Below are 13833 nucleotides of genomic sequence, written 5' to 3'. Positions count from 1 at the left end.
TAACTACTTTATATACATCGGTATACTGTGATCTCATATTGATGAAAACATTTCACACATATTAAACGTCCAACTAGTTGTCTCTGCAGTGTGTCCCTTTCTGTCTCTCTGTCCCTCCGGACACATTGACACTTCCTCTAACCGTTCACTGCCATTCTCACACACCGGCAGAGCTCTGCTGCTGGTTTTACCCACATTCTCACCCAACACTTCTCCTTCAGTTCTCAGAAACAGACTGCAAAGATACAAAGAGGAACCAACAGGTCTCAGCCAGTAAAACATCATCTTATGTGGGATCTTTCAGCTGCTACAGTATCACCATGTTGCACCACGGACATCAAGAGTAAAGTCCTGCTGGGAGGAGTTGGACTCTTCACCTGTGTGTTCATGTGTGCTGTCAAACATCACCATGACTCCGGTCTGGTTTCTAATAAACTCCATCTGAAGAGAACAAGCTGCATGACCGCAAACACTTATCTTAACCAACAATCTTCGTCTAGTCAACTTCTTCTTTTCAGGTGTGAAAGACGTCAGTGTCACCAATCCTCCCTGAGACTGTCCACAGTGAGACCACCTTACTCAACATGAGGTTAATACAGTTAGTTTGTTGCAGCGTTAGATTGGATCAATGAACACAGAAACATTTAACTTTCCTCTGAGAGAAAACTACGTTTTACAAATGCAAACGTGAAAGTTATGAAAGACTTTTTGGCTCTTTGGCGTCTCTAAAGTAAGACTATAAACTCCCCCACGGTTAACTTCCTCAGTCGTCGTCTTCGTCTTTTCAGGTGTGAAATACGTCAGTGTCACAAATACACCCTGGGGCCGGTCTATAAGAGATTCAAACAGCCTCCCCCTAACCTTAAATGTCATTATGAGGAAGTGACATCATCCTAATGACAGGAAGTAGATGCAGCGTCTCTCGACTAAAGAACTATTTTAGAAACAGTTGTGAGCATCAGAACGAGAGAGAGAAGAAGCAGAGACACAGAGAAGCACGATGGAAGAGTTCAAATGGATCAAAATGTCTTTATTTCTGATACCGCTGCTTCACTCTACAGGTAAGAAGACTTATATATATATATATATATGGAAGGCACATGGCAACAATCAACTTCATAATTCTTTATAAGATACTTTATTTCCTAAATGTTATCCAGCTGAGAAAGATGTGTTGTTTGTCATTAACACGGTGAGTTTAGTGAACTCTTATTTCTCTCTCATCTTCTCAGCAGCAGCAGACAGACAGTTTCTGCTCTCCTCCACTGTCAGAGATGGAGGTGAAGTCACGTTGTCATGTGAAAATGTGAGAGATGATCAGAATAAGTGTGACGGTACGACATGGAACTTCAGTAAATTAAGAAGCACAGTAGAGCTGGTTACTCTTGGTCAGATTGGTAAAGAAGCCGAAGTTAAACCAGACAGACTGAGTGTTACAGAGAACTGTTCTCTGGTTATAAAGAAGGTCACAGAGGAGGATGCTGGTCGTTACTTCTGTCAGCAGTTCAACAAAGCAGGACAACAACAAGGTCCAGACTCTGAGGTTTCTCTCTATGTTGTTACCAGTGAGTATTTACTTAATATTTTCTAACAAGAACAATATACTGACACATTACAATATTCATGATTACAGACATGAAGTTAATTATAACTCTTGTTGTCTTTCTCTCTCAATATCTCCGTCTTCACCAGTGACTGAAGAGAAGAAAGATGATGAGATGACGTTACACTGCTCTGTGTCAACACATGATCGTTGTAGACACACAGTGAAGTGGCTGTATGAGGGTACAGACGGGGTTAAACATCACCCACACATTAAGACAGTACAGAGGGGCTGCTACGCTGCTGTGAAATGGGTAGACCATGTGAATTCTGTGGACCCTGTTAGTCCTGTGGACCCTGTTGGTTCTGTGGACCCTGTGAATTCTGTGGATCATGTTAGTCCTGTGGATCATGTTGGTTCTGTGGATCATGTTGGTTCTGTGGATCATGTTGGTTCTGTGGATCATGTTGGTTCTGTGGAACCTGGTTTAATTTACAAACCAGGGACTGACTTATTGAAGTGTGAAGTGACAGATGATGAAACTAAAGAAGTGCAGCTGTTTCCCTTCATCCCTCCTCGTTCCCCAGGAGAGAAACCAGGTGAGAATATGATGAGATGTTTAAAATCACTTGTGGATAATTACAATAAATATTAGTGTAGATGTGAGGATTTAATATTTCATCATTGTGTCACGATGTCAGATGGTTGAACCTATTTCTAAATGTACAGTTTGTTGCATTTCGCTATTGTAATAATTAAGCTGCCGATGCAACGACGATGACGACGACGACGACTACACTATCACCAACATCAGGGCCAATGAGCACATCAGAAGGTAAGAACTAAACTTAATCAGTATAAAATGACTAAAACCCCCCAAAACATGTTTATTAGAAATCACTATTCCTCCTTTAGTTACAGAAGATGGTAGATATTAAGTTATTTTATTATTGAACAGTGTTATTTAATTTGTCAGCAACAACTGAGACAACAAGAACTTCTGGAAGAATCAGAGAATCAGTAACAACCAAGACAGGAATCAGAGATCCTTCAAACAACCTACAAGGTAGTCACTCATAGACGTTGTCCCTCTTCCTCTAGAATCTCTGTCTTCCTGTTCAAAATTGTTTTTAATGTTTTCATTGTCTTTCCAGGGTGGATGTGGTGGCTGATCTTTGTGCCTGTGGCTGTTGCAGCTCTCATAATCCTCACTGTGGTTGTCCTCAGATGTAAGAGAGCTGAAGGTGAGAACACTGCAACACATCCTCATACCTGAACCACGCAATAGGTTGACTGGGAACGACTCCCAAAACGACCTATGTGACCGTTCTGTTGACTGCTGCACGGTGGTTGCTTTACAAAATTTAACAAACACAGACACTTTAATCACGGGACGCAGTTTTAAACACAAAATACTTTGGGTAAGTAAAACATAAGTCACGGAAAACTAGCAGAATAACATAACGTGACGTCACGCTAGAGCCCGACCAATAAAGGATTTTTAAGGCCAATTCCGATACGAATTTGATGGTTCATCCAATCACCTGCCTGGTATTTTTGCCCAGTGCCCGCCCTTTTCCAGACAGTATTAAATGAGGGCCATCTGCCGCCATCCTGCATCCTTATGTGGAATAGTTTGCTCTTTTACTTTCCCTTAGTTGCAATAATTACTACAGCCACCAGATGTCGCCGTCTAATGACAAATGTGAAATGGAATGGTAATAATTGCTTTTACAATCAAACAACTTTTGTTGTGGAAGGTGAAGTTGACTGTTTTTTTTACTTATCAGGGAAGAAAACACAGACGGATGAAAACACGGTGAGTGTCAAACGTCTGGACGTTCAATCAGCTTTTCTCTGACGGGGTCATCAACATTCAGACATCCTTCATAGACTCTGTTAATTTCAGATACTGAGCTTAAACACTGCAGTGACTCCAGAAACCAGATCACACACACTGCACCCACAAAGTTACACTGACTGCTTTATTGATTTTAAAATGTATCTGTGAGCCATGTCCCCACATGTTACTGAGCAGCCTTTATGTTGTCTCCTCTGTGCAGGCTGATCCTGAAGGTGGTGTTTCCTACGCCTCCATCAGGTACACCAAGAAGACCAACAGGAGAGCCCAGGTCAGCTGCTGATTGGTTACTGTGATGCTGTGTCATCAATGAGCATTGTGTTGTGTTTATGAGGCGCTGGATGTCATAATGTTGCATTAGTGTGTTATTTCCTGTTGTGTAATTTACGTGTTGTCTTTTGTTCTCCAGGCTGGAGGTGGAGATGATGATGATGAAGATGATGCAGTGACCTACAGCACCGTGAAAGCTTCCTCTTCCTCTGCTGCTGCTGCAGCCTCAGCTGATCTCAGCGCCACCGTCAACAAACCCAACCAATAAGAAAGCACGGTGTAGTTACAGCTCGTAGCTTTACACTTATTTTCCGTTACTTGATAAGGGAGAAAGAGAGGATGAACAACTGAAGTGGTTAAAAGATGTGTGCTCATTGTTCTATAATTTTGGCCGAAGATTTTCTCAATAAGAACAATGGGCTATTGTTTTATGGACTAAACTTAAACAGCTGTTTGTGTTTGGTGTCGATCATTTATCTAAAAGGGTTATTTTCCCAGTTGAGATCCCTGTATTTTTTCGTTTACTGTTTAACTGGACGGTTGGTCAGTCTGGAAGAAGACAAGCAGGTTTGTTCAATGTGCTAACTGACTGATTATTATAGATTTTAACAATAATTGACCATTTTCATTGCTCTTTTTAATGCTAACTGGGCAGAACTTTGTTAAGTATGTGAAAAACCGATTTTGTTCTGTTTTGATTTTGTAAATAAGGATGATGCAACCATATTGAGCTGGCTATTTGCATATGGGGATTTTATAAGTAGATTTTTTAAGCAGTGTAATGATAATCTTTAGGAATGTAGCAGTTTTTGTCAGTGTACAGTTCATATTCAATGCAATTCAATTGTATTTATTGTGTCAAATTACAACAGGCGTTAGCTCAGGAGACTTCACAGATGTCTAGACCACATTCTATAATTCATATAAAAAAGACCCAACAATTCCCCCAAAGAATAACTTCCATTTACAGGCAGAAATATGATTTATATTTATATTTAAAGACAGAAATATGATTCATAATAACCACAGCAGGTTGGTATGATTCCCCACCGCACTTGTGGTAACGTATGAAATGTTTTTTTTTTCAAATATTTTTTAAAGCTATATAAGCATATAGAAGCATTTTTGCTTGTTTTTTTTACTGTTTCTTTTCGTAAAAGTATAAAGATGTAGGCTGTGTTGTATAAAAGCAGTGTCTTGTCATCCTTTGTGGCACAGACCACATGTTTGGCATGACAAAAAGAAAAAATGAAATAAACTCCATCTATAACTGATAAAGTTTCATCTGAATTATTTATTTTAGGCACCCTTTAAATTCCAGATACTTGAGGTCAGCGGGTGCGTCGTACCAGTTCATGTCGGCCGTAATAAACGAAAGAGGAAAGTAAAAGCTAACGTTGTCTGCCCAAGCAACAAGTGACATATACATATCAACATAGTGTCTGAGAGGAAGGAAGGATGAGGAAGTGACACGTTACTGTTTAGAGGAAGTCAATGGGACATTTGTCTTTAAGTAGCGACTAGTTCAGAGACTTACAAGAAGGACAAGCAGACTGAGACAGAGAGACACGATGGCTCAATACAGATGGATCCTAACCTCTTGTTTTCTGATACTAATGCTTCAGTTTACAGGTAAGGACACAAAATATGTAAATAAAAAACAGACACATCTTATTATAAGTTAATATGTCTGACGATGTGAGATTATGCTTTAAGTAACGGGTTAGGCTGCAAACAGCAGTTTGTTACCTAACCTTCTTTTAACCTTTGACTTGTCTTCACGTCAAAATTGAACATCAACACTTTTGTTGATGCTTTTCATCAATGTTTTTAACTTTTTCTTACATTTTTGTAGATTTTTTCAAACCCTTTTGATGCTTTTTTTCAAGGTTTGTCCCTTTTTGGGTTACTGTGCAAACAGCAGTGGGCCGAACCATTTAGTGCTACTGGTAGCTACGACGTGGTTCATGTATTATGTGTGTGACGGATTTGTGTGTTCGTTCAAATCAACAATTGCAGACATGAAATATGGCATTTTATTTTTTGTGCCCACCCTTTTCCAAACAGTTTCTAATGGGGGCTTCTCAGATGGTTGTGTGTTAACAAACCATCTTAATATCATTAATGTTGTTTGTTACCTAACCTTCTCTTAACTCTTGTGTTCTCTTCGCGACAAAATTGAAAATTAACACTTTTGTTGATGCTTTTTATCGATGTTTTTAACTTTTTTTTTACACTAACAACATTAACTTATCAACTTAAAATTAATAGTTATTTTAACAGAAATGATACCTTATGTTTGAGTTAGAAAAGCAGAAAATAGGAATTCTTTAATAAAAATTAAAATTAAAGGAATGGATGTTGATGGATAATCACAGACTGGAATATGTCAACTTTTACTCAATAACATTTAAAAAACACTTCAATTTGTTATTTCAAATGCTATAATATTGAATAAGACACCCCAAAATTAAAGAAAGTAGAGATTTGTACTTGGCAAAGAGCGTTGTGTGGAATCAATCATGTTATTTTGGGGAATTAAAAAGAACATTGATATAGGGAAACGGGTCAGTTTGACCCGAGGACAACATGAGTGTTAACCAAGACAAACAAATAGTGTTTGATAGTTTGTGTTTGAGTAAAGTGAATAAATAGCAAGTTTAGTAAACTTTTGGAAACCAACGATGAGGCACATAAGCAAACTTTTGCTGTAAATTAGATTAGATAATACTTAATTCATCCCACAGTGGGGAATTTCCCTTATTATCAGCAGCGGTTTCCAACAGTAAAAAGCAACACAAAAAAAATACTACTATCTAATACTACTGTAACTGATTACTATTACTACTATCTACTAATCAGGGCTGTAGTCAAGACCACCTTTGTCGAGTCCAAGACAAGTCAACGACCAGGACTAGTCGAGTGCAAGTCAAGGCCGAGTCCAAAGAGGTTTCAGACGGAGGACGGAGTCTAAAAAGGTTCCAGTCCGAGTAAAGAAAGAGTCCAGGACAGAAAAATAAGGTCTTATGCATAACAGTATCGAGACAATCATTTTGGGTTTCACTTTCCCTCCAATATTATTATCATATAATATAGAGACACATGGACTCGGTCAAGACAAAAAGCCATTTTTGGCAAGACCAGTGTACGAGAAAACGGTCTTGAGTCCAGACTCAAGTCGAAGATCGGATTCGAGTACTACAGCCCTGCTACTAATACTATTATCTTTACACTGAGAGTAAAAGCAATATTTAATATATAATTTTGTTCTCATATTCTCAGCAGCAGCCGCTTCCTCCACTGTCAGAGTTGGAGATGACGTCACTTTGCCTTGTGAACATGTGATCGACGGTCAGAGAGCGTGTGACAGTACTACCTGGATCTTCAGTCAGTTAGAAAACACACCAATAGTAGTGCTGATTGGTCACGGGCGGATTGCTGTAAACGCTAAACCAGACAGACTGAGTGTTACAGAGAACTGTTCTCTGGTTATAAAGAAGGTCACAGAGGAGGATGCTGGTCGTTACACCTGCAGACAGTTCTACCCATCAGGACATCAACAAGGTCCAGATGCTGTGGTTGAACTCTCCATTGTCACCAGTGAGTATTTACATCACAATGTTTTCATGTCAGGACGATATACTGAAACATTACAATAATTCTGATTATGGTAATGACGTTTATTTAACTCTCACTCCCATTCTCCCCATCCCCAGTGACTGAACATAACAACGCTGACAACGTGACATTGCACTGCTTTGTGTCGACATACGAACGGTGTCAACACACCGTGAAATGGCTGTTTCAGTCTAAATATGTGGATAAAGATAACCAAGATTTGAGGACCTACCAGTCTCCCTGCTACACCTCTGTGACCTTTCCTGCTTCTCATTTTAGTTACACATCAAGGTATCAGATCTTTAGGTGTGAAGTGACTGAAGGAGACAAAGTGCAGGAGTTTCCCTTCAGCCCTCAGTCCTCAGGTGAGAAACCAGCTGAGAACATGCTGAGCTGTTTAAAGTCACTTCAAACCGATGAGAATAAATATTAGATATTTTATATTAGATTATTTTATGGAGTTGAAGTTTTAACATTAAATCAGAACAGTGTGTTGAGTTGTGTTCATCTGTTCAGGTGAGGACACAACAACAACAAAACCAACAACCACCACCACCACGACAACAAAAACAGAATCAAAAGCAAAACCAACAACTGAAAGTGGCATTAAAGCAAATACCAATGACGCCTCAACAAAAATGGTTGAATCCAACAAAGGAGGCTGGCTGGAAAACGTGTTGCCAGGTAAACTATAATAAACTGTATAGAAAATGAAGGAACTTCAAAATAATATGACGTAGTGTCAGGGGAAAGGGAGAGAAACCGACGAGGAGGGGGCAGTTTTAAAGGTCCCATGGTAATAAAATTTCACTTTATGATTACATAAAAAATAATACATACAATCAATATAAGTTCCCCCAGCCTGCCTATGATTCCCCAGTGGCTAGAAATGGTGATAGGTGTAAACCGAGCCCTGGGTATCCTGCTCTGCCTTTGAGAAAATGAAAGCTAAGATGGGCCGATCTGGAATCTAGCACCTTATGATGTCATAAGGGGCAAGGTTATCTCCTCTTTCTCTTTTTTGCCCACCCAGAGAATTTGGCCCCACCCATGAGAGAGAGACATCGTTGCTTTCAAACGAGCAAAGGGGCAGTTGGTCAAGGACACATTTTTCTGCAACAATTTGTGCCGTTTCTGCATCAAGTTATAGGGCAAATGTCTTTATTTATGTGATAGAAATTAAAACTCAATTTAAAATTTGCATCTAAATTGCACTGAATTGCCAGTTTTGAATAATTTACACCGATGCACAGCAGCAACAAACGCAACACACACACCCTGGCAGAGACCCAAACAACTGAATTCACAGTTAGCAAATGACGTTCAGACACGGATGTTGATATTTTTTGCTGTTTGGGGTTATATGGTTTTTATTGCTTCATTATTACATGGTTGAATGTTTTGAAATGCTCCACACCATGGCTGTTAAGAAATCAGTATTTTGAAATGTTCCTTACACAGACAGATGCAAACAAACCTTGTTATAGGGATAGAAGGTTGATTTATCTCTACTTACAGTCACATAGCACTTCAACTTCTGCTCCATGCGTTTGGTCACAGATCAAACACCCAAGACACTAAAGTGATGTTTTAAAGTTTCTCTTCAGCTTTAACACAACGCTGCACACATCACAAAGCGTTTAGATGGTTAATTAGTTTCTATTGCACTGACGCTAGCAGCTAGGCAAGCATTTGAATGTGTGTTACAAAGTGACCCACGTTTGCCTCTGAAGTAAAGGCTGGACTACAACAGAGCAGTTTGTGAACAGTGTTTTCTGTTGAGATGATAACTCCCTTTGGGGGTGGACTTGGGGATTTTTTTACAAAGTATACCGTCATTTTTAAAGTGCTCAAATTATGCTGTTTGGCTTTTTCCAAGTTACCTTTATTGTGTTACATGTCTTTTATGCTCATGTTACTGTACATGTGTGACTCCCAACAAAGATCAAACAGAAGTGAGATGCCTCACTCTGTAGCTAAGGCAGAGAGCTCAACACACAGGGTGAAAAGAGGAGCTGCAGCAATATGCAGTGTAACAAAAATTGGTGTTTTTTTGTAAACCTATTCTGGTACAACCTCAAAATAAAATTATGAACCTGAGCATAATATGAGCACTTTAAGGAAACGGGTTGCAGTTTTAAACACGTAGATAACGTTGTGAAATGGAACAAGTTGCCTTTAGGCAATAGAAATACGTAGTTAGGAAAACTGGTAAGGAAAACATTCGTTTAAAACAGGTCACCTAAAACTATTAAGAAGAGTCACGTAACTGGGTCAATTAAGTAGGTCCCTAAAAGTCAGTTGATTTGGGAAGGTGACTGTTGACTTTTGGGTTTCATGGGGGAGGGGACACACCCAGGTCTCCAGAGTAAAAGTCCTGTGTTGTTTTTCGTCTATATTAAATGTAATTCTTTTATAGCTGCGGGATTTTAAAAGCCAAAATGACGTGTGCTTCCACAGCTGGGACAGGTTGGTCTGCTCTGGACTACACCATGTTGGCCCTGCGTGTGGCTGAAGTCCTCCTAATGACTGTGATTACTGTTCTCCTCATCAGAGCTCGAGGTGAGCACATTCACACTAACAGTCCACACTGATCCAAACACACTGTACGTTCAGAGCTAAAATCTTCCCTTGTGGTTTATTTTCCAGGGAGAGTACCTGGTGACAACACTGTGAGTTGAAAAGAACTGAGGTGAACTGATATCTCAAATAAAATATGTATATAAATGATCATGGAGGGCATTAAGAGGGGTAGAGGGGAAACATGCCCGAAAGGATTAAATGTATGCCCCTCAAGAATGTCCCTAAAAAATGTGTTGAGGAGCAAATATTGCCCCAAAGGTTTCAACATGGTATAGAGTATATACAGCATATGTTGATCTAATATCCTAAACCTCCATTAAGCCACCTTTTTAGTTTCCATTTATCTCTCTCAATCTCCATTTTACACTATGACAAAACATTATAACAAACAGCGTTTTTAGATATATATATATATATATATATATATATATATATTTGCACTGATAAAAGCAATATTGTGCTTTTTATTTTCTCATGTTGGCACAAGATGTGGATTACTGTGTGCATTTTAATCTGGGCTCTTTCTCATTCAAAAACAGCAATCTAATGCATGTTGATAGAGATGGACTATTGGGTCATGTAACTACAAGGTACTTTTCAAAGTGTGAATTATTACTGTAAAAAAGAATGATAGAGACTAGGATTTCTAAAAGTGACTATTAGTGCAAGTGAACACGATGTCTGTGAGCGGAATAAGGGAAGTGAAAGAAACATGTTGAAATATGCCAACGGGAAGAAATGAGTGTAAGCTTCCAGTAAGAGTGTGTTTGCTTACAAAAAAATAGGAAAAATAGGTTTCTGTGTTAAAGAAAGGGGTTTTGTGTGTCTAGCTGATATAAGGCAGAAACAGCCAAAGATTGGCGGTATTCCTCAGCAGCTCTCGTCGGGCATTGGACTGGACAAGACATCGCTGGACTCAACAACCTCAACTTAAAAACAAGAAAAACAGCTAAAGAAAACTTCCAAAATTCTCTTCAGTGGATTTACGAGCAGAAGCCACAGAGGGAAACCATCATAGCAAAACCATCAGGAGTAATCAGACTCTAGAGCAACAACTGTGGATTTATAAAGACATTATGAAGACTTTGGAAAAAGTATCACATTTCTAAGGGATCGTACAGCTGTCGCAGAAGAGGGATGTGAAGTTTTATCCAGTATTATATAGGAGTTTGATGTATTTGTATATGTATTATCATTTTGATTTATTATTTGATTATTGATCATTCTGCAATAAAGTATATAATCACTGCATTTAAAGTACAAGTAGTAGACATTAATTTTATTCATTTTCTTTTAAGGTGGTAATTCATTAGGTAAAGTGTGTTAAACATCCTTGAAGGATCTTATAGGTTGCTCTAGCCGTTTTTCATGGCCACTAAATAATATCTTAGCAACTGTACCAAGTGCCCTGATCAATTAAAAAGAGAGCTCTCGTTAACGGGCGTGGCTGGGAGGGGGGGGGGGGGGGGTATCTGGCTCTAATGCTATTTGGTCAGGTGCCGTTTCAGAGTAAGCAGGGTAGGTGCTCTGAAGACAGTTCGACGCCAGCTTAAACAATCATTTGTAGTACGTAATAGGGTAAGACCCATAGGCCTAGAGGATGGGACCCTTTAAACGGAGAGCTGGTCCAGTACCTCCTGAACAGGGGTAACTAGGAACATTTTGTTGACTGTACGGGTAAAGTTGCCCCTCTAATATCTTTTTGATTCCCTACACTGGATCAGAGACTGTAAGTCAGTGTAAATGATGCAGGTGGTAAGTCTTTATGTGGCTGTGTTCTCACGCCAAGTGTGTGTACACACTGTGAAGTTGCTGGATGACGTGAGGACAAGATGGCTTCCCTGTTCAGCCACTGTGACTGTTACAATCTCTCACCTGATCAGACATCCATGTATCCAAAGTTATTGAAAAGTGAAGTGACTCGTGATTACACACAAGAGGTGCAGCTGTTTCCTTTCATCCCTCCTCCGTCCACAGGAGAGAAACCAAGGGGGAATATGATGAGCTGTTTTAAATCAATTTGTGGATAATTATATAAAACATTTGCTCAGAAAGGAGCTTTAATATTTAGTCACTGTCTTTTGTTTTATAACTTTACAATTAGCTGCGTTTTGTTGGTGGATTTGTAAATGTGATGATGCAACAATGACAAACACTGAGATATAAGACATAACACACAAACACCTCTGACTATTGTCGAGTTAAAAATAGTAGTACAGAGTTGTTAAAAACAATGTATTTCTGTTTATGTATGATGCAGCCAGGTTAGGATAATATGCTTTTTGTCTTTGTGACGAGGTCAATGCTGTAATGGGAGCAGAGTGAGGACCCAAAACAATCTGACAAAAGAAAAAGGTAACACAGAGGTTAAATACAAGACGAGGTAACGAGGTAACGAGGAACATGTGAAACGTCAGGTGAATCACATTAGGGCAGGGCAGGACAATCAGACAGACAAAAAGTAAAACTAGGCAAGACTAGACAGAACAGGGGCCTGTTGCACAAAAGTAGAATAAAGATATCCAGAATAAATGAAAAAGCGCAGCTTGACTTAGTGCACGTTTGCCAAGCCAGGATGAACAGGTGAAGCAATGTCAAGTCAGGTGTAGATAGCTGGGACAAGTGCACGTTCACAGCTTTCTCAAATAGACCACGGCATCGATCACAGATTTACTGATGCAGAAAGGGAGAAGACGCATGCACCATATGTTTTACCCAATGAGCAGCAGCTTCTAATGGAAAGTAACGAGGAGGGGAAGAATATAATATGCAGAAAGGGAAATACGGCAGTTATCAATCTGTTGGTAAAGTATCAACTCACTCTGCGAATGTGTGTTAGGAAAGTGACGATTCATGCTCTCATCTGCTCCAATAACCATCCCTCTGTTTCTCTTGAGCAAGGCACTAAAGCCCGGCTGTTCCTCTGGAGCTGATATGTGTTTCAACATTTATTTGCTTCATTTTCACAAGAGCATAATGATATAGATGAAGATACAATGAACTATGAAAACAATGCTGAGGCTTTTTCCTCTGTCTGACTCCACTAATCAACATCTACTCACCTCAGAGTCTAATGTTGTTAAATATCATCTCATCATAAAAAAATTGAGCATGATGGAGGAAGCTCTCAGAGAACAGGAGAAGGAGGCAAAGGAGAAACTTTAAAGATCCCAGGCTTTCCATAGAACCCAGCTGGATGAGGCTCTGGCTCAACGTGTCCACTCCCCACCCAGGGAAACAGAGCATCTGAAAACCCAGCTGGAAAAAATCTGCACCAGGCTGCAAAAAGCCAAAAAAGATCTGGACCAGCAGACCTTCATTACTGAAGACCTGAAAGTAGAATTAAAGCAGGTGAAGGGAGAGAAGCAGCATGTTAAAAATATTGTGGCGACTCAGAAGCTGCAGCTTCGAGAAGAGAGACAGATGCTCAAGGTAAGTAAGACCAACGTGGAGTTAGAGTTGGAGAGCGGTTTGGAGAGGGCTCAAGCTCAGGAGTTGAAGGACAAATTGAGCAAGATGGAGGAAGCTCTCCGAGAACAGGACGAGGCTTTAGGAGAAACTGGAAAGATTCCAGGCTTCCCATAGAGCCAAGCTGGATGAGGCTCTGACTCAACGTGTCCCTTCCACACTCGGGGAAGCAAAGCATCTGAAAACCCAGCTGGGAAAAATTTGCACCAGGCTGCAGAAAACCGAAAAAGATCTGGACCTGCAGACCTTCATTACTGAAGACCTGAAGGTTGAATTGGAGCAGATCAAGGGAGAGAAGGAGGCCCTGAAAGAGGAAGTGGAGACTCAGAAGATCGACATTCATAAAGAGAGACAAATGCTTAAGGTAAGTAAGACCAACGTGGAGTTAGAGTTGGAGAGCTTTCTGGAGAGGGAGCGGGCTCAAGCTCGGGAGCTCAAGGACAAATTGAGCAAGATGGAGGAAGCTCTCCGAGAACAGGAGGAGGCAAAG

The 13833-nt window shown here is 39.9% G+C and overlaps 2 protein-coding genes across 2 annotated transcripts; both read left to right on the top strand.

The window, feature by feature from the left end:
- Nucleotides 1–852: 852 nt before the first annotated feature.
- On the top strand, nucleotides 853–4930 carry LOC117961827. The gene is made up of 9 exons (XM_034900763.1): nucleotides 853–1061; nucleotides 1233–1565; nucleotides 1693–2142; nucleotides 2304–2378; nucleotides 2520–2609; nucleotides 2698–2787; nucleotides 3334–3362; nucleotides 3607–3675; nucleotides 3814–4930. Exons 1-9 carry the CDS (start codon nucleotides 1001–1003, stop codon nucleotides 3940–3942), a joined length of 1326 nt encoding a protein of 441 aa, XP_034756654.1. The 5' UTR covers nucleotides 853–1000; the 3' UTR covers nucleotides 3943–4930.
- A 245-nt stretch (nucleotides 4931–5175) lies between these two features.
- LOC117961826 lies at nucleotides 5176–7987 on the top strand. The gene is made up of 4 exons (XM_034900761.1): nucleotides 5176–5306; nucleotides 6957–7274; nucleotides 7391–7657; nucleotides 7809–7987. The coding sequence occupies exons 1-4, from the start codon at nucleotides 5246–5248 to the stop codon at nucleotides 7985–7987; spliced, it is 825 nt and encodes a 274-aa protein (XP_034756652.1). The 5' UTR covers nucleotides 5176–5245.
- Nucleotides 7988–13833: the final 5846 nt, after the last annotated feature.

The sequence above is a fragment of the Etheostoma cragini genome, chromosome 18, assembly GCF_013103735.1.
Source record: "Etheostoma cragini isolate CJK2018 chromosome 18, CSU_Ecrag_1.0, whole genome shotgun sequence".
Taxonomy (NCBI): Eukaryota; Metazoa; Chordata; class Actinopteri; order Perciformes; family Percidae; genus Etheostoma; species Etheostoma cragini.
This window is presented reverse-complemented; position numbering and strand designations above follow the sequence as displayed.